The sequence below is a fragment of the Macrobrachium rosenbergii genome, chromosome 16 (genome assembly GCF_040412425.1).
Source record: "Macrobrachium rosenbergii isolate ZJJX-2024 chromosome 16, ASM4041242v1, whole genome shotgun sequence".
Classification (NCBI taxonomy): Eukaryota; Metazoa; Arthropoda; class Malacostraca; order Decapoda; family Palaemonidae; genus Macrobrachium; species Macrobrachium rosenbergii.
In genome coordinates this window covers 29,859,832-29,881,537 of record NC_089756.1, presented here as the reverse complement: position 1 = coordinate 29,881,537, position 21,706 = coordinate 29,859,832, and the positions used below count along the sequence as shown (strand labels likewise).

General features: G+C 38.1%; 1 protein-coding gene across 1 annotated transcript in view; it reads left to right on the top strand.

Moving 5' to 3' along the window:
* Window positions 1-558: 558 nt before the first annotated feature.
* LOC136847255 (sphingosine kinase 1-like) overlaps window positions 559-21,706 on the top strand; it is a 47,480-nt gene continuing 26,332 nt past the window's right edge. Inside the window, exon 1 of the mRNA XM_067118766.1 lies at window positions 559-989. Coding sequence (XP_066974867.1) covers window positions 611-989 — 379 coding nt within the window. The 5' untranslated portion in view covers window positions 559-610. The remainder of the gene's footprint in view (window positions 990-21,706) is intronic.

The window sequence follows — 21,706 nt, the reverse complement described above, 5'->3', positions numbered from 1 at the left end:
ATGCTCTCAGTACGTGAAAGATTATATGGAGGATTCGAGTAAGAAAATCTTAGAAAGCATCTACAGCTAGGATTTAACCTAAAATATGCGTGTAACAAATCACAAATCTGTAAGTTATTGTACGTTGAATTATTGAATATCACAGCGGCAGGAAAGAATGTTTTATTTGTTAATCACACACGCACTCATGTAGATGGTTTTATTAACTATGCATTTCTTTACTTTCCCGTCAACTGCTGAAATTATTATGTACCAAATCTCTCGTGTAGCTCGGAGACTGTCACAAATGTACCAAACAGATGTGGACGTTACCGTTGCAAATGACTAAAGTCGAAAAGGACCCAACGAAATCGAGAACGTAATCACAACACGCAAGAAGCGTAGAAAACCGAGGGACTTAAATAACTGGCCACCCCACAAAATCTAAGACGAAACAGGAGACGAAGAAAAAGCGCCAAAAAGAAGTGTACAGTGTACGTACGCAGTAACGGCAAGGTCATGACTTACAACCACCTGCTGTGTGTCGAATGAAACGCAACCACCGCCATCAGCTGATAGCTGTCACCAGTCGCCAAAACAAACCTCGTTCAGTTGCGATCCAGTGACTGCGATGGAAGCACGTCCCAACCACGGCGCGTGGTGCTTGACGGCATCGTTCAAACAGTACAAGGTTAAAAACGAGGGATATTTCCTGGAGATCAGTGCCGGAGGTCTGACTGTCGCGAGCAAAGAGGGAAATGCCCCGAAAGAGTTTTACGAGCCCTCGGATTTGATCGGCTGCGTCTGCATGCGATCGGGCCCCGAGGAACCGAGGAAACACTTGGCGTTCTTCACCGTCTACGCCTACCCGTTTGCCTCGTTATCCCGGAAGAAAAAGAGAACGAGGGTCGCCCTCTCGTTCGTCGTGGACAAGGAGGACACCTACGAGAGGAATTTAGCGATTGCCAACGAGTGGAGGTCCGCCGTGTACTCCGCAATTCGCGGAAAGGGTGAGCAAGCACGATTCCTGCACGCGTGCGACCCGTTTCTGTTCGGGCACAGAGTTGCTGTACGAATGCTGTGCGAATGCTGTGCGAATGCTGTCATGATGATAATAGCTAGGCCAGGGTAGCTCGGTCCCGAAACCTAATCATCCCGTATAGAGGGTAGTAAGTGCCGTCAGTGCACCTCATGCGGTGCACTGTAGGGATTACTTAAGGTTCTTTAGCAGCGTGCCTTAGGCCCCTTTTACCGTATGCCTCCTTTCATATACTCTTTCTTCCATCGTACTTTCCTTAACAAGTGTTTTATTGTGCAACTGCTTTGAGGATTTCCTCCTGTTAAACCTTTCGACACTTTTTTACTGTCGGTTTCCGTTTCAACGCTGATTAACCTCGTAGGCCCCAGTGCTTGGCCCCTGGCGTAAATTCTTTATTCAATTCAATCAATTCAGACTTAATAAAGGTGTCATTAGGTCTAAAAGTAGTTTAGCCGAGTCTCGTGACAGTTAATCGTAGGCTAGGTATGCAAGTTAGGTAAAGCCTAGGCTAACTGTGATATGGCAGGTTTGCCAAAGGCTTTCCTTGGATTATGTTAGTAACGAAATCTAATGTACGCCTACAGTGAATATACTTCTCACTGAGTGTCAGATGCATAGCCTAGCCTATACTGTGGTTTTCTGACCAGTCTTTGGTTATTATTTTATTTGCATGTTTTGTGCTGCAAAATACTGTCTGCGTAATGGATAACAATGGAAGTCGGGTTTTTTGGTTCGGATAAAGAAAACATAGACTTATGATTAGGCTACTGTCAGGACCGATGATTAAATAGGACTGCACTGGAAACGCAGGAGATGTTTTGTTTCTGTCGTCAGCAGTGAAGAGAAATTCACCCTGGGCAAAAAATTCTAAAATGGTACCGCAAAGGGATACATCCTAAGCTAACCTTTCATATGTTAGTTTATACATTTCCTGCAATTCTAAATGATGCATTGCACCTAGATTTATGGTTTTCCCCATATCAGACCTTTGGTTCTCACTGGGGTTGGGGTCACTCATAATTGTTGGATATAGATAGGAAGGAAAACAAAAACACTCCAACAATAATGGTCATAAATGCATAAAACCAGAGTTTCTCTGTATCACCGCCCCCCCCCCCCTTCCCCATGATGTATCCATTTTTCTCATTTTAGAGATTATCAGGTTGGCCTTTTTTATTCATAAGTTAGCCTACAGCCCAGAGTTTTTTTTTTTGTTGTAATCTGTTCTGCAGTATCACAAGTATTGGTGAATGAGTTTCTTGAATTTATTTTTGAAACCCCAATTTTTTACATCGTTTTAAGTCATGGGGCATTTCCTGAATACACTTCTGAGTAACGTTTGCCCAAGAGTTTCTTCTGATGCCTGTTACAGTATGGTACCATCAGTCTATATTAATCTTGCTCAAAAGTACAATTATAATTAATGTGTTGTATGTGTTAAGGAGGATATTTAAAACATTGCAGTTTCATATTCTGTATTGGTTAATTCTTCCCAATGAAGCAAAGGACACGATATTAGTAATTTAGATATTGACTTCTTGTTTGATTTTTCCATTGCCTTTTGATAACAAATAGCCTATAGTGTGTGAACAATTTGATATAATTTATTTGTCATCTCTTATTTAGTAATAGTTTGATAATGTTTTAAGCTAGTAAAGAATAGCAGTTTTTCATAGATGAGTTTCCAGGTATTTTCATGCCAATTTTTGACAATCCAGCATTTATTTCCGTGATGGCTTCATTGTGATGTGGTTGTTGAAACACTCTCTGGAGTATTATTGTATTACCAGATTTGATAACAAAAATGCTGAAGCCATACAATTTTTAAGTGATCATGAAGCTATCTTTCCAGCAATCAAATGACCAACCTGTTAAAAATTTATGTATCTATAGACATCAGTTAAATCATAGGGGATATACTCATTCGGTGAGGATTCATGAAAAAGCAAACATTGTGCTTGTTGCTTTTCGATTACCACTTTTATTATGCTCGTTGTTTTTCCATTACCACTTTTAAGGGAATTTTTTGGACCAGGCTTACACTGAGATTAAATTATCCTCTTTGTGAATCATACTCTTCTTTGATGATAACTATATCCCCAACCTAACTTCTCAAGTATAGTAGACCCTCATGCTGAAGATGGGAATTGTTGCTGATGCCTTTGATTTCTCAAGACTGGGGTAAGCAATATGCTAGGTGTGTAGGTTGAGGTTGGGTTCAGTCCCATGGTCATTTAGGATACTGTGCTATGGTTTAGCCTAGGTTAGCTTGGATTTAGCAAGGCAAGGAGTTAACCCTGTAAGTACTGTACTACTAGCATAAATTTTAGGGCAGGTCAAGAAGGGTCCCCCGGCAGGTTAAGCTCCGCTGGGTCAGGTGGGCTGGTGCACCCTAGATGTTAAATTGGGCGGTGTTTTTGTAGTTACCGCTACCACAATATCACTGTTATTTTTTCTGGTGAATACTGTACGAGGGATTACACACGATTTATGTACTTAGTAGCTGCTTTTGTGCTTGTTGAGGGTATTTTAACATTTCCGTTGGTGCTATTTACTGCCCCCCCCACATGTTAAGTGTTGAGGTAGTGGAAGCACAAAAGATACATATTTTAGTTAACTTTTTCCTTTAATAGTTATTCTCAGAAACTAGGTTACAATGGGTGTGACCCCATCATGGAGATTTGCTCATGAATGTGAGTGATTAATAAGTTCTCAGCTAAATAGTTTGTTATATAACATTATAAAAGCAAGTACGATAGTCGCGCCTTGTGATAAAGGTATCTACAAGAAATTTGAATGTATCTTGATTTATATAATAATTTTGTATGAAAGCAGCATCAGTCTAACTGGAAAGTCTTATTTTCCCAGCGTTGTTATCTGATAAGTCATATGAAGGTGCTTATCAATTAATACACTTACGTCTCCTTTTATTTATTTGTATGGCTGTGTTATCAAGCTTTTATAGATCTTTTTCTGATCTCTGTGATATGAGATCAGTTTTAATATTGTTTATGGTTGCCCTTTCTGTCTATCCATTTCCTTACATCCTCAGTTGTGGTTTTTTGACTCGATATTCTCAGCATTGTCATAGCCTGGTAAAACTGCTTATCATTTACAAAAATATCAAAATATATTTTTCCATAATCCTTGAAAGTTTGACTGTGTATATACTAAATCCAGTAGGCCTAGAATGCTGGATTAAGCTTTCTCAATCCTTAAATACAGCATTGCCATAGTTTGATAATACGGTGTGTATTTTGGAGACATCATTCACACACACACACACACACTTCCATATAAACCTTTTAGGTATTGGTGCTAATGTTCAGAACTGCAAAAGCAATTTCCACTCACCAGCTTATCAAATACTCTGTAAAAGTGGATAGAACCTAACAGGTATGCATCTTACAATTCTAGAGACTTGCCAGTTTTGCAAGTAATGCTGCTTTTCAGATTTAATGGCATGCCCTTCATGGTGAATACTCATTGATGTGTAATGGAGTCAGTGTAAAACTAAAGTCTGATGTTTAAACAATTTTATGGCTTTGAAGAACTAGTTCCTCCTTGTAATTTCATAAGGAGAAAATACAGCAATTATATTATCATTGATCCTCCTGCATGCTGTTCAGTTAGGCATTGGGGAGAAACTGACCTTTTACATGTTTACCAAAAGAGTGTAAGTTGTTGTTGATAGGACAACAGCCTAGGCATAGATTGCCTACTTGTGAAAGGATTGTAGGGAATTTGGATGGCCAGTTAATTTCTTGTCAAGATGTAATTGAATAGTCTTGATAAGTGAACATTTACTGAGGCATTGTGTTTCTTAAGTGTTGTGGCAAGTTAATGATAAAGAAGACATTTTTTGTGAACATTGTAAGAAACCACAAAGTTTCTAAACTAATTATTTGATCTTGACCTTAATCATACATTAGTTCTGAGCATGTTGTACTTACGGATGTAATTTTCAGAATTTTGTGTGCGGTGATTTGTGCCAACCAGGCGACAGCAAATGACAAAAATACTCGATGCATATTTTCTCAAAAACAGTACATTTTTGAGACAAAGCTATAGTTCTCATGTTGACTCTGTCACCAAAAAATTTGTGAAGTTTATTTTACAGTTGGTGAACATAAGATCTGTTCCATACCTGTTTCCATTCTCTTTCCAGTTGCAGTTTTTTGATAAGCAATTGAAAGTTGTCACTGAAATGTGAATACTCAGTCCAGAAAATAGTTTAGCTTTGGCTCAATTGCGTATGGGGGAATCTCAGCCTTCATCTTGCATACAATACTATAATATGAGGAGTATGTTCAAAAAGGGTTAAGAGTGGTGTTTGTCCCACCTCCACCCTCTTGGAAAAGGCAGTGTAGGTTAGGGTGTGTATGTGTATGTGTATGTATGTGAAGCCCACTTCCTTCTCTTGTCAAAGAAGGCATGATGTTAGAAGAGATATAGATGAGTCCCTGAATGATGTAAACCCCCTTACACACACACACACACGCTACAAGTCACTTAGGAGTTGATTCTGAGGTGAGATTAGGTTAGGATAGATTGCATTTAAGTAGTACATGTATTCCTTTAATTTTTCTGTCAAAGGTAGATATGAAACATTTTTTCCACAGCTTCCCGTGTACTTTGAGTATATACAGTCATCAGTGCTATTGCTAATCATTTGTTTTTTCTTCCCCACTGAAAACCTGGTTTCCTTGAGTGGTTCCTCCATTATTATTAGAAGGGTAGTTGAAGGGGAAAATACAAAAGCAAATGGTTTTCCCAGTAGTGATAATTTAAACTACAGGATAAATACTGTAGTTAGAAAAATAGGCTATACAATTTATGTTCTTTGCTATAATTTAGTATGTCATACAGTTACCAAATTTGTAAGGTATCCCATGAATAGAAATAGCTTTGTGAGTCAGGACCTTTCTGCTGATTAAAAAAGGGATTTCTAATCGGTTTTGAATTTTGGAATAAGTGGAGTTTTTGCTAGTATACAACCTGATCAGTGATAAATGGTTTCCATAAAATTACCCTGAAGCCTTTTGTATTGAACACAGCATACTTCACATGCCATCCATCATGAGCTGACTTGTGGTTTTACCCCTCATGCCTTCCAGTAAATTTTTTAAATACAGTACAGTATCTTAAAATTTTCCCTAATCAGTACATCCCAATCTAACTTATTCTTCCCTGTGAGGGGTTATGCTCACTTAGGGACCATTTTTGCCATATTTAAGTGTGGTGTTTTGGAAACCACTGTGATGCTGCTGTACAGCCTTTTAAAAGTTCTTAGCTTATGCCAATTATATGTTGCATGTGGGTCTCTTCAGTTACACTGCCAATCATGCATACATTTTAGATTTTCTATAGAATATCGTAAATGGAATATTTGTCATCATATACACCAATAATTACAGTAGGATGCATGAAATATAGTTTACTGAGTGTGCCCATGGTTGTTTTAAACAACTTACATCAGAAGGAGTAATTTTATAAATTGTAAGGAACAAGAGGTGAAGGTGAACACCTTACTTGGATGTCAAGGTTCTTGATATAGAAAACCAGGAAGTAACCAAGTGTAAAGTACAGCCCAGATTGGCAGATTCTACTCTTCAAGTACTTATCTACTCATCTGTGAAAGAGCAACCCATTTAGGTTTAACTTTGAAAATTGTATCTAATTTATGACAGTAACGTAAGCGGAGTCGTTTATAAGGGAAAATATGTATCTTAAGAAACAAATTAAAACTGTTGACTTTTATGAACCTATAACTTCAATATTGAAGAGTATGACATAATAGAAGAAATTGTCAAGATGAAAATCTTGCCCTTTCATGGGGATGAAAGTTGCTCTTTAAGTGGGTATAACTCTTTCTCACTCATTTTCCTCAGTTCGAAACTTGATTCTCAAGAGAATGAAACTGTTCCCAGTCAAAGTGGAAGGAGCAGGATCACTGATTAAAGGTGATGATTTATATTTAGGAAGCATAAAGTTTTTTTTACAAAAATGATCTGTGCACAAGTAACAAATCATTTCCTTACTTGAGCAAAACAGAGAAGAGCTTTCTGATTGGTTTGACCGTTAGATATACAGTAATGAACTTGGGCTAGTTAAGCTGTTAACCCACTGGAGAAAGGTGCAAATTATGCACTGCCAGTTTAGTAATGTTATTTTCAGGATAAAGTAATCGTTTAGGATTGACAGGGCTTCCTGTTGCACTATGACAGGAAGGGTTGGAGTTAGGAAGCTATTGAGTGTATTGACATTCCACTTGAAGAGATAGTCATTCAGTGTTTAGATTATGATTAAGTCACTGCTAACTTTATAATAAATACTGTACAGTATTCCAAAACATAGCAGATTGATCAAGGTTGATGTGATGTGATGTGATGCCCACTGTAGAAGGTATGGGTAAACAGCAGATTAACAGAGTGCTGCGGTAGCAGATGACCGTGGCAAAATGTGACTGGGTGCATGTTCATTTAATGTTTTACTTTGTAATACATCACATGCTACAATTTTGCAGCAGTATACTCACAGTCAAACCAGTCTTCCTCTTCAAGTAGGACAGAGAAACATAGGGGGTTTATCTAGGTTTTTCAGTCAGGTAGGACACTGCCCTTGGGCAGTAGAATGTTATTCACAGTTTTCTGTTCTAATAGGCCATTTATTGTTTGCCCTCTCCCTTGTCTGAGACATAGTAAGTTTGTAACTTAGATTTAGGGAAAACTATTTATTTACCATGTGCTGCAGTAGCTATGAGGCTAAGTTAAACATCTTAAGATAGAAGGAAAAGAAAATGAATCTGCACCTTTTAAATTGGTGCACATTTAATTAGATGTAGATTTATAGACTGGACAAGTTTAATTTTGAAAGTTTCTGAAATAAATAAGTCTTCAGAGTTGTTAACCTGTCCAATTATCGAGAAATCTTTGTATTCAATGGAAGTTTTAATGTTATAGAGTGATTTCTTATATTAGATGTTCCTGTGTTGGACAAGCTATGTATATATATATATATATATTATATATATATATATATATATATATATATATATATATATATATATATATATATATATATATATACACATAATATGTGTGCTTGTGTATTTATTGTCAGCAGTAATTAAATAACAGGCCTTACGAGGATTAGATTGTAAGGGTAAGAGGGCAAATTACCTTCTGATGAGGGTAAATGTTTGACAAAATTAAGTAGCAAGGTATAAAGTAAAACACTAGTGATTACGTGAGTGTACGTTCCATTTGCTTAAGCACAAGTCAAGCCAAGACAATGAACTATATTCATGGAAATCATTCTCCGTTCAGACATTTTCGAAAGCTTTCCACACCCGTCGTCTTAAATATTCAAAACTTTCATGTCTTGAATTAAAACTATCTCAAGTAGTCTCACGTCGTGGTAGGAAAATACAATATATATATATATATATATATATATATATATATATATATATATATATATATATATACTGTGGTTTTTGTATACTGTTTTCGCCTTGGAATTCCTGATTGACGTTTTAATTGAGCCTATCCACGTGTGCATCCGGAATCTTTCACAAACTTTGTATGTTGTGTACCCAATATAATTGAAGGAATTACTCTCTTTCCGGTCGCAACCAGTGTGTGTGTGTGTGTGTGTTTGTGTGTGTGGTGACGGTACGAATGAACAATCTCGTAAAGACTGTTTTGTTACGAAGACTTCCATTGTAGTTTTTTTTTTATGAGTCCGTTATGGTGTTGCTGTCGTACTGGTCATGAATTGGTTTTACACGACCTTGGACAAGATTGATTTGGTTTTCTTTTGTGGTTGGTCAAGGCTCTGTTAGATTCGTTTTTTATTCAGAAGTCGTATAATGTTATTGAGAAGAGAGTTACTGTTGTCTTCGGCTAACTTTAACAATATTCAATACGTTATAATTCCCGAACGCTTCTGGCCTTATGTACCCAGTGCGAAGTTAATATGAGTCGTGTACGAATTTTAACCCTCTGATAAAATAAGACGATGAATAGTTTTCTTTGTTCTATCGTTGCGGTCTAGAACGGGCCTCTTCCAAGAGCTTTACTGCCTAAGTGCAATGTCTGTTTAATACTTTAAAATACAGCTCTCTTGTTTTTACAGATTGACAAGCACCTAGTTACTATTCCTAGTGCATTTACCCTCTTTTGTTTGTGTATACTTTTATTTAGAATTCTCTGTACCCTAGTCAGTTAAAAGGTTTGTCAAGGGACGGTGAAGGTCAGTAGAACATTCCAAATGATTTTGCCTCATTTCCAAGTGGAGTCAATTGGTTAATTCACACGCTTCGTGACATTTAAGATTATAATATTTCATATCTTTTATATTTTTATTGTAGAATATTGTTGTAGTTCATAAAATCTTTTAAGTTTTGTATAATTAGCCTAAGTAGCACTGAAGCTTTTACGATATTTTGTGAATGGTGTATATATATATATATATATATATATATATATATATATATATATATATATATATATTTCATAAGTTGTATTTTAACAAAGATCTTTCACAATTGAGCCCTGATCCCCTTATCCTGCCGAGAGCAACTAGATTTGCTGAAGAGCTGCATAAATAGGCTATGCAGTAAATATGCCTCGCTGTCGAACTTCCCAGTTCCAGAGGTCCTTTATTCCAGTTTGTTGAGAACGTTATGCAACTGGAACCTCAAAAGTTCAAGCGAAGATGCAAGTATTTCTACCCTATTACAATTATTCTTGTATTTTAATCACTTACTTGCATTTTATCTTATGTATATTTATATGAGAAGTGATATCTTCTTTTTTTTTTTATTTCCCATTACCTCTTGTCGGGAGCTTGAATTTCAAGTCAGTGTCCCCTGTGAGGTTGTTCCATATAAATAGGGTTCATCTTCTAAATTTTATATATAGATATAATACATATACATATATGTATACATGTTATATATATATATATATATATATATATATATATATATATATATATATATATATATATATATATCGTAAGTCAGTGTTATACTTATTGCTTATCAAATACGCCTAATTTTCAGTAATAAATTGTTCATCTATATATAATATATTTGAAACGAGAGGTTATTTTCAAAATCATTTTCTAATTTATATTATGCAGAATTCTGCCTTGGTTGAACCTAAGGCATTTAACATAGCTCTGCAGTGTAAATCCAGATGATTGTTAATATTCTCAAACTGCGTTTTTATTGCACTTAATCACGACGATTATGATGTTGATGGTCATCATGCTTTCTAAATCGTTGGGAATTCGTAGGTTGTGGCTTAAGCTAGTTTCTATCAAGTCTGGAGACGTCGTCTTTGACACAGATTAGCTGTCGTACAGTGGTTGGCTTTTATCCGGATCAAGGAAGTTTCAACAGATATTCACCTCGGTTTCTCCTTGCCTCTGTTTAGGAAGATGACTTATAATTCTGCAGGTCTGTTGCTCTCTGTGAGCCAGATAGTTTACCCTCGGCTAAAACTTTGCATTCTTTCAGTCTCGAACAGTAGAGCCCATTACCGTGGCAACCCTTCTTCGCCATCCCACCATATCGCATGAATTAACTTATTTAATGAATAAAATTGTTATCCATACTCACACCAAAATCAGCACACCGTACGTGCAGAAATATTCTTTACAGACAAAGAACATATGAGAAGAATTAGATAAACATAATGAGATTAGACACATTGGTAATAATTATATGAAGACTTCTGCAAACTTTTGTTTTCACACTGTCATTGAGATGATCTAGCCGAGACAAAATTCATGACAGTCTTGCGGCACCCCTAAGAACTGTCTGTGGCAACCCAGTTTGAGAATCACTGCCACATCGGCTCTTCCATTCTGCTGACTTGTTAAAAAGCTGCTGTTGAGTGATGGTTGTGGAGTTTGGATCTAGAAACCACCTTCAGATTTGCTCAGTCGCCCAAGTTATAGGGTAAAAATTACAGCAGCTCTCCTTTTCTGAACAAGGGTGAGACTTGAGACCATACAAAGTGCTTATTCAGCATTCAGGAGGGCAACATGGTTTGCCTCGTGAGGGACAGTGTAAGCCTAGACTGTCCGAGTTTGTCTTTGAAAGTCACTAATTCACTAGTAGATTCATTCACATTCATAATTTCATTGTGGTAACAGACAGTAGTGCTTTTGAGTGAGAGTGCTTATATTTACAAAATTATTAAATTCTGGTTTTACCCATTGTATCCATTCACTGTGGTTTCAGCTGTCCTTTGAAAAAAACTCCCCGTAAGGGGCTAGTGCAGTCAGTACACCTCACGTGGTGTGCTGTAGGCATTACTTAAGGGTCTTTGCAGCGTCCCTTCGTCCCCTAGCTGCAACCCCTTTCATTCCTTTTACTGTACCTCCGTTCATTTACTCTTTCTTCCATCTTACTTTCCACCCTCTGCTAACTGTTTTCAACTGTATTTTCAGTGCTGAATGACCTTGTAGGTCCAGGCGCTTGACCTTTGGCCTCAATTTCATGTTCCAGTTCCGTTCATAAATGGTCCCATCTCACTTCCGTGACGGATGTCAGATGCCACCAATTCCTTGCATAAACAATTCATTTTTTTTAACCGGTTTCCAGCTGGCGCCAGAAGATTTATCCTAATGTTAAGACCGCAGGTGTTAGCTATGGAAAATACAAATTAATTTAAATTTGCCATTTCCCATGAAAGTCTCCAAGATAATTTGCCGCCTTACGTGAGACTTTCGTGTTATAAAGCGGCAGATGAGTTGGAATAATGTGTACCGACACATTTCTGTTGCAGGCGGACATAGGTGGTCGTAACTAGACTTCTCATGCATAATCATTCAGAAATTATATTTTAGAAGGAAACGATGCACATGAGTGTGCATACTGTGTCACATTACTAGTGGTGGAGAATATTCAGGTGCCATGTCGCAAGTACTTCAATTGGCAGGTGGGGTATCTCCTGCAGGGTAAAACTTACCTGCAATTCTATAGGTGAGGAGGACATGAATGCCCTTCATCCAATTTTAAAGGAGAATAGGTCTTTCCTATAAAACTGTAGTTTTTAGTTTTCTGTAAAGAAAGCTATTGTGCTGGCTTTTCCTGTCTGTCCGCTCTTTTCTGTCCACCTTCAGCTCTTAAAAACTACTGAGGCTAGGGGGCTGCAAATCGATATGTTGATTATTCACCTTTCAATCATCAAACATGCCAAATTGCAGCCTTCTAGCCTCAGCAGTTTTATTTTATTTAAGGTTAAAGTTAGCCATAATCGTGCGTCTGACAACGATGTAGGACATGCCACCACTGGGCCGTGGTTAAAGTTTCAAGGGCCGCGGCTCACACAGCATTATACCGAGACCACCGAAAGATAGATCTATTTTCAGTGGCCTTGACTATACGCTGCACAGAAAACTCGATTGCGCCGAAGAAACTGCGGCGAATTTTTTACTTGTTATGGATCACTTTTCATTCTATTTACAAGTATCTTCATCAGGTTTTATGGGTTGATGAATGCATTTTAATTCAAGGCAGCACATTGCTCCGGAACTCTTCATTAGCCACCACTTCCCTATCACGGGTTAGGCGACCAATGACCATTTCCTCTACAGGGCTTCCCGGGATTGGCCCTCAATACCCTGCGTGCATTCCTCCGTCGTATCTAGGTTTGTTAGGCGTTTATGACGACAGAAACCTGTAATTATATATGTATGCGTCGGTTTACTTATATACATCCGCCAATATTATGTATTAAGTTAAAAAAAGACAGTGACACAAATATAAAGCTGTGTAGTTTTGAAGACATGTATTTAAGTAGTATTAGAACATACTGTATATGAAAATCAGACTTTAAAAGTTGTGAAAACTTATTATACACCTTTCGTCTTTGGGACCTTTGTATGTATGTATGTATGTATGTATTAAGCCACAAATTTTGTTTAATATTTAATTCAGTATACCTCAGGAATAACTTACACCCAAGGGCAATCATAAGTGATAGGTGATTTGTCATCATTGGGATTCGAACTGGCTCCTGGGTGGGAAACTGCGAAGGTACAGTGACTATGACCACTTAGCCGTGAGAGTTGATTTCGACTCTGCCGTGCATATGCCTGTCGAAATCAGGTTTTACTTTTCTGAAAAGAAAGCTGTTGCACCGGCTTTGTCTGTCCGTCTGGGCTTTTTTCTGTCCACCCTCAGTTCTTAAGAACTAGTGACCCTAGAGGGCTGAAAATTGGTATGTTAATGATCCACCCTCTAATCATCAAACATACCAAATTGCAGCCCCCTAGCCTCAGTAGTTTTTATTTTATTTAAGGTTAAAGTTAGCCATAATCGTGCGTCTGGCAACAATATAGGCCAGGTCACCACTTTGCCGTGTTTAAAGTTTCATGTGCCGCGGCTCATAAAGCGTTATATCGAGACCACCGAAAGATAGATCTGTTTTCAGTGGCCTTGATTACACGATGTACAGAACACTCGATTGAGCCGAAGAAACTTCGGCGCATTTTTTACTTGTTTGTATTCTGCATCAACATCAACCCACCTACACCACGATAGCTGATTCGTAAGTTTGTACATGTAGCTGATCATGACTTTTTGTCACACACATTGTGACTTTTTTTTATATATAAATATTGATTCTAAGAACAAAACGTGACTGCAACAGGCGTATATGCAGTACAGCAGAGTCGACATAAACTTAGATCTCTTTTCTTTGTTTCTCAGCCAGACGGCAGTATGAATCATACTGTAACGAAGCACTTATCTTAAATAATTCTTCTTGGGCGCAAGTTATCCCCGAGGTATAGTGAGTTGGTATTAAACTGTACATATACATAAATGCATATATATTTATATATGTATATATACACATCTTCATTTAACGTGCTATTTCCCATTTTTCATATGGGGTAAGCACGATGCCTCTTTTGAAGGGCTTTTGATTTTGGCGTTGGGGCAGGCCGTAGCCTCGGATCGGTTGTCTCTGTTATATATATATATATATATATATATATATATATATATATATATATATATATATATATATATATATATATATATATTTCGTTGCCCCAACACCATGTGGAGCAAAGGGCTTCTGTGAAATTCTGCCGCTTGTACACGAGTCTTTCCTGTTGCCTGTCTTCCGCCTGGTCTTCCGGAAATCTCCAAGAGATCTCCAGACCACTCCCTTCTCATATAATTGTTCTCATCCAGGCAGGTTTCGATCTTCCAACTTTGAAAATAAGCAGGTTTTTGCCAGCACGGACTCTTGATCGTAGAACACCCCGTAAGAGTCATTCTGATGATATGCAAGTGATAAAGATGGTCCGGATTCAGAGTTATGTTTGATGACGTGAAAGCCAAAGGTGGCGCGCGACGGTTGTTTGGCATTTTTATGGATTTGGCGGTGCATAAATCGGAGAAATTTTCGAATTATTCTAGAGAAAATTTGCGAAATTCTGAAAAACACTGAAAGAAAAATGCGTGATTGAGGTGAATATAAGCTGAAGAGTGGGTTCTGTCGGTACAGACTTCGGAATGGATCTACAACTTCTCTTGCCTTCCTCAGCCTAGCAGAAGTAATTGGTGCGCCCTTTGGATCTACAACTTCTCTTGCCTTCCTCAGCGTAGCAGCAGTAATTGGTGCCTCTATTGGATCTACAACGTCTCTTGCCTTCCTCAGCTTAGCAGCAGTTTTTGGTGCGCCTTTTGGATCTACAACTTCTCTTGCCTTCCTCAGCCTAGCAGCAGTTTTTGGTGCGCCTTTTGGATCTACAACTTCTCTTGCCTTCCTCAGCCTAGCAGCAGTTTTTGGTGCGCCGTTTGGATCTACAACTTCTCATGCCTTCCTCAGCCTAGCAGCAGTTTTTGGTGCGCCTTTGTGCAGTGGAACTTCAGCGGAATCCGTCAAAATAGACTCAGGTCTGGAAACCGCCTTTGGAAACAAGGTTTTGCTTCTGGTTGCTGTTTTGGGATTGGCTAGAGCTGTAACAGGCAACGTACTGGACAAGATTAAGAAGCAGGAAATCGATGATGATGATGATGGTTACAATGGAAAAATTCAATCGCTGCAGGGACGAGTTCGTCTCGAAACCGAAGAGAGGAAGAATCTGACGCTGCTGAATGTCAACTTAACCAAGAGAGTTCATGATCTGGAAAGTGCTCTTCAAGAAAATAGAAAGGCAAAAGAAAAGGAGATGCAGAGAAAGGAACTGGAAAAAGAAAACGCACGAGATGCAGTCGTACACAGGACGGTTTAACAGGCAGAAGAAGGAACGGCGAGTCTTGAAAGACAAGATCCTTTTTACTTGAGAACGAAAAGCAGCTGATGCAGGAGATGACGGCTCAGGAAAATGCACGAAATGTGCTGGAAGGTGAGATAGCGACGATAGAAGCAGAAAATAAGCGACTGACTAAGAACGCTGCAGCTGTTCCCAGAGCAAAGTGATACCCTGAACAATCGAAGTAATGAGCTTGACTGCTCAGTTGGCAAAGCTCAGTTGTCAACTTCAACAAGAGGAAGTAGCAGCTCAGCTGGAGACGTAACTGCGTGAGATGGGGGAAGGAAAAATACTGATGACTAAAACGAATCTGAGGACTAGAAAGCGAACTCAGTATGGCTGAGAAAGAAAACTCCAATTCAACGTTCGAGAACTGCAGGAGCAAGTTGGAAATCTGTCGAAAGAAAATGGCCTTCCTCAAATGTCAGCTACGAGAGAAAGAAATGAAGCTTAGTCAGCAGGATAATTTACTGCAAGCGAAAGCAAGCGAAAGACCACCACCTGGAAGAGACGGCGAGGATGGCCAGCAGCATGGACGAGAATCTTCTTCTTTGAGGGTGAGCTGCGAAATCTGCAGGCGAAGAATGAAATGTTGCTCTGCGACTTCGAGAATCTCCCCATGACGAAGGAACACTTGGAAAAAGCGAACGAAAGACTACAGAAAAGACTTGCAGTACTGAAGAGCTGGCACGAGGCAGTAGGAGCCAGCCTCAATCGGACGGAAAGGAAATTTGAGTGAATCTCGGATAATGTAGGGCAGGAAGACTCACTTATGTTTGACGGAGGAACAGTGATGTTATTGACACACAAGAATCCATTCACTGGTTGTGTTTAGAAATTCTGGTCCTTTCGGCTGCTATCCAACCCCTATTGCACAGCGGTATAAACGATCTATAGGGGATCTTACAGTGCCCTAGAATTTGAAGTTGTTGGAATTAAATTATAGGGCTGAGAAATCTCAGAAGCACGTCATTGTCTAATCGAAGCTACAGTAATATTCTTGAGTGAACTACTGAGGTTTAATGACCTCTGGTTAGGGTTGAATTTACAAAGATGCGTTTTGCAGTGATGGTATTAAAACCTCTTCGGATTGGGGATGCATTTTTATCCAGCCAGTTTGCTTGTTAAGGGATTGATGCAGCTGAGTGTGCCTACAGTGGTACTGTGTTGATGGTAGAGTACGGGGGTTGCAGTGCTCCTGATGTCGACATTTTATGTATTTAAGAACCACCGGTATGTATCCACCTACTCCGAGGTGCTAGGATTAAACATGGCGGAAGCTCCTTGGGACGCCATATTTAGTACTAGCCCCTCGGCGATCAAAGTATAATATACACCCATTTGTATGTTGTGTGGTCGACAGATTATATTAATAGACCTTACTTAGCATGAGTATACCCTGGACTTTGACAAAGGTGGATACACACCGGGCTCAATCTGTCAGCTTTCGCCTCGACATATTAATGCAATTTAAATTAAACAGATTTCACGCCATTCATCTTTTTTTCTTCACACATTTTATGTCTATTACAGTACTCGATGATCTCATCCTTCTGCGTCTGGCTTTGGCTCTACGTTCCATTCATTCATTCATCCGACATGGAGAAAACTGACTTAACCTAATATATCAAATGAAGACTGCGTCATTCCAGCCTTCCCTCCTCAAAACACCACAGTATTTTTGCTGTAGTGAGAAGGGAGACCTCCTCATATTCTTGATAACATTCATTCAAGAATTTGCACTTGCAGGAGACGTGTTTACCTGTTGGGTTTCCCCCCCCCCAAAAAAAAAAACTTACTGCCTCATAATCAGACATAGGGCTCATTAGATATATGCATTGAACCTGTCCCCAGTCACCCTTAGCTTTCACTTCTGACACCACTTGTTACCGTAAACATGTGGAGAAGATTTAATGAGCAGAAAGAGAGAGAGAGAGAGAGAGAGATTGGGGGTGTTGGCTACTGACCGAACGCTGCCGATAAATTTTCATAATATGGTCTATATGTCTTCATATTGCTATGCCGTGAATAGTAAAATCGTTATTGTTGTTGAGCCGGCCTTCAGTGCATTATTGAATACCATTTTTTGCAGATCCGTATGCGCTACGTAGAGAGAGAGAGGGCGGGGGGTGGGGAGATAGCCTACCACAGGTTCGGTCGTTATCCGAAGCGTTAAAACCAAAGCAGAATTACGCCATGTCAGAATTCTAGATTTGATCTTGTAGCAATGTCTCTTTGGATTTTAAAGTTAAAAAAAAAGATTATTTACAGAGACCTTGAATCGTTATTCTTCGGGATATTGGCATAGTCCACAAACGCGCCGTTTCCCACACGGAATGGGAACTGGTGTTTGGTATTCTCTTGACGCGTGCATTTGAAATCCGTGCTGGCTTCCCAATTCTGCATAGGTGAATGCTGACGCGCAGTCTTATGTGCAAGTTTTAGACATTTCGTTCATACCGCTGAATATGCCTTTGTTTTCCTTTCTTGATTTGGTATGGTGTCGCATTCAACTGGCCTCTTTGTGTGCCTTCCACTTTCATGTGCTCCCAAATAGTTTGAAAAAAAAGAGAAAAGAACGGCTTGCTAGTTTTTTTGAATGACCGAAGTCTTGCCACAGAAATACTAATTCTTTTTTGAGCCTCTGTTTTTCCCAATAATTTCTCTCTTTTGTATTTGTTTTTCAGTAACTTTATCGCCCTTTGGTTTGTTTATTTTATTTTATTTTCCCTGTGCCTCTCATTTTGAACAAAAATTCACACCACTCTAGCAACATATTTTTTTTTTTGTATTAACCCTTATTCAGAATATTTTGCAACATTTACATATCCATGTGGCATCACATTTCTAGTAATCTCATTGTAGCCATTACTTCAGGTTCTTTGCAGCGTCCCTTCGGCCCCTAGCTGCAACCCCTTTCTTTTCTTTTACTATGCCTCTGTTCATATTCTCGTTTCTTCCATATGACTTTCCACCTCCTTCTAACAATTATGAAACTGATTAATAGGGAATTGACTGTACTTGAATATCTGCTAAATGGAAAGATCCGTTTTCTCAGCTAGTCACATACATTTTTATTACTTATGTAAAGCGAACTTTTTATTACTGAATTATCGTACTTTAAAATGATCTCGGCCTTGTCAAACCAGTTTTCACGAGATCACACTTTTACTCGTATGCATCCATGTGGCCTTTGGCCAAAATTCTTTTATTCTATTCCATCCACATGCTTGTCAAATAAGTATGCACGAAGTCAGTTGCTGTTTTGAAAAATATCTTTTGAATCCTGCATACCATAGCTTAACATTTGTACAAATGTATTTTCATCTTTAACTTTGTAGTTGCATTTTACTACTTTTGTATATATTGTTAGGTATATTATACGCATCCGTGATGCTTTATTTAACATATAAATAATCTCCATTATTAAAGAAATAATCTTCATTAAAAAACACACTCATTTCTGAACGACCAAAATTATCTAGCCTACCCAAAACTATATTATATCGTCTACACCAACAATCTTGATTCCGTATCCCTTAGCAAAAGGTTCTCTATGCACGCCCTGTAAAACCATCGTGCCCTGCATTCACAAACAGCGTTGAGTAGTTTTTGTTTGTTTCTTGTAGCGAGAAGTGGTATGCGCGTCTCCAAGAAAATGCAATAAAAGCCCCTTTGAATACAGCGATTTGTTTCATCATAAAACTCATTCGCTTAACATTTAACATATTCGAAACGGGGAGAACTCTTCTCAGCAATCTCTGTTCGACATGTGAGATCATATCATCGCAACTGCTTCGGTATCAAACGGATCATGTGCATTATAGATCCATTTTAACACTCCTAAGCATTTTTCTCAGTTGTCTAAAAATGCCGACCGTTCTTCCCGCACGTTTGTTATAGAACACCACTGTTTAGAATTCCCTAGTCCCTCTGTAACTTGTACAGTTGGTTTCGAGTTTTACGACTAGTTTTACATTGCCATACAGCATGTTAACCGTTCGTATTTGGCGGAGTTTGGAATTCAAACGGCGCTCATTCTTGGTGCCATGTACATCAGTAGTTTATTTCTTAAATAATTTTCACCTTATCATAACGTAGGGAAGCCATCTGAACTGTGCACGAATTTTCTAAAAGTGACGGTGGCTTCCACTATCGTGACGCATATTACTATGAACTTTATCATTCTAGGTGTGATATAGATTTCCCTTGAGCAAATGGAGAGAGATAGAATGTCAGTGTAAGCAAATACTATTAGCATTCACTCATTCGATGAGCACAAACAGCATATCACAGGAAGATAAGCGATCCTCGGAAACTTCAAGGCTAACCACTTTCTCTTTTTGTTGCGTACGTCTGTTTTGTTCCCATTGCCCCTTTTATCTGTCTATATTACTAAAGAACTTAAGCCATGTACTTAAGACGTAATTTTTATGCTACTCTTTATGTAGGTAATCGCCTTTACCAGCGTGTTTTTAAGAGAATCACCACTTTTAAGTGGAAAGAAGACAGTGACGAGTGCTCCTATAACCTGCTCATAATACATATAATATTATTATAAGACTTATAAACCCCAGAATGCTAAGAACACGATTAATTTTGCTTAAATGGAAAGAAACCAGACGTTGCCAAGTTTAACTTTTCCATCAAATTTTTACTCGCTTTGGATCCTGACAGCTTGTGTGAGGAGGTCTCAGTGACGATATAATGTATATAATTTCTCTCTCTCTCTCTCTCTCTCTCTCTCTCTCTCTCTCTCTCTCTCTCTCTCTATGCATATATATATATATATATATATATATATACACATACATACATACATATACACACACAAGTTCTTTGTTGGGTGAGTCAGTAGAGATGTCGGCTAGCACTCGCTACGCCTGAGTTCGAGTTTCTGGCCGGAAAATAAAGAATTAGAGGAATTTATTTCTGGTAATAGAAATTCATTTCTCTGTATAATGTGGTTCGGATTCCACAATAAGCTGTAGGTCCTGTTGCTAGGTAACCAATTGGTTCTTAGCCACGTAAAATAAGTCTAATTCTTTGGGCCAGCCCTAGGAGAGCTGTTAATCAGCTCAGTGGTCTGGTAAAACTAAGATATACTTAACTTATATATATATATATATATATATATATATATATATATATATATATATATATATATATATATATGTAATAATATATATATACATACATGATTTGAATCACACTGACAAGTGATTTATATCTCTCATAACCCCAGGTAAAAATGAAGTACTGGGTGTAGGTCCTGACCAGTTGCAGCTTCATTTCTAAGCCACTCTTTCCTGGGCTAGGTACCTTGTTTACAGCATTGTACTATCATCATTCATTTTTGTTTGATCTGAGTAGAATATTTGAAGAGTTCGTCTTTTGTTTGCTTGTATTATTATGTTACGGGTATAACTCAACATGTTTATGAGTTATATATGGTATGAAGGTTCTGTGTATATATAGGCATTCAGGTATATTGCTGAAGAAATATTTTTCATCTCTATCGTAGTAAGCCTACGATATTGGAAACTGATTTTAGCCAGTCACGAGCTAGCTATGAGTAATGCCTTGCCACATCTACCGAAAACCTATGTTGATGAGTGGACAGATGGTATGAAAGAGACTAGTAAACAAAGCACATGTGGCTTAAGTTTTTAACTGGAATTATAATCGGTACAGAATAACAAAGAGTACAAGACGGTAATGGACAACACAAATAAGAGGTGCACTTTTCCCAGAGAAAATCTATCAAGGCTTTAACTTCAGAATTTGACTTTATCTTAATTCAGTCATTGTTCAACCTATATAGATATGATGCTTGGTCTAGTACATCAGGCTAGCAGTCACACTTCTAACTCAAGCTTACTATCATTCTGCAGCCTGGAACAAGTAGTTAGCATGATAGATGTAATTACCAGGTCTTTTTATCTGTAGGTTTCATCCTTTCAGAAAGCCAATATCTACAGTACCTTGGTTGCCTTTACACCTGTGGGGCTGTTCAGCTGTGTAAGGCAATTGTTTGTTTCATGTGAATACTATAAACTTTTTCTTTCATTTTTCACACACATAAATCTATGTTCTGTATTTCCAGGTATCCTCTGTAACTTCTTTCAAGTGAACGTTATATTCTTTGGAAGCTTGAGTTTCAAGTCACTGGCCCCTGCAGGCTTGTTCCATATGAATAGGGGTGTATCTTCCGAATAATAATAATAATAATAATAATAATAATAATAATAATAATAATAATAATATAATAATAATAATAATAGTTTGTACGTACAAAACAAATGTTTTTTAAAGCAGTGAAAATATGTTTATATCCTGTAATAAACTAGAAACCAGTCTAGTTAGTTTAGAAATATAAAAATTATATAATCTGAC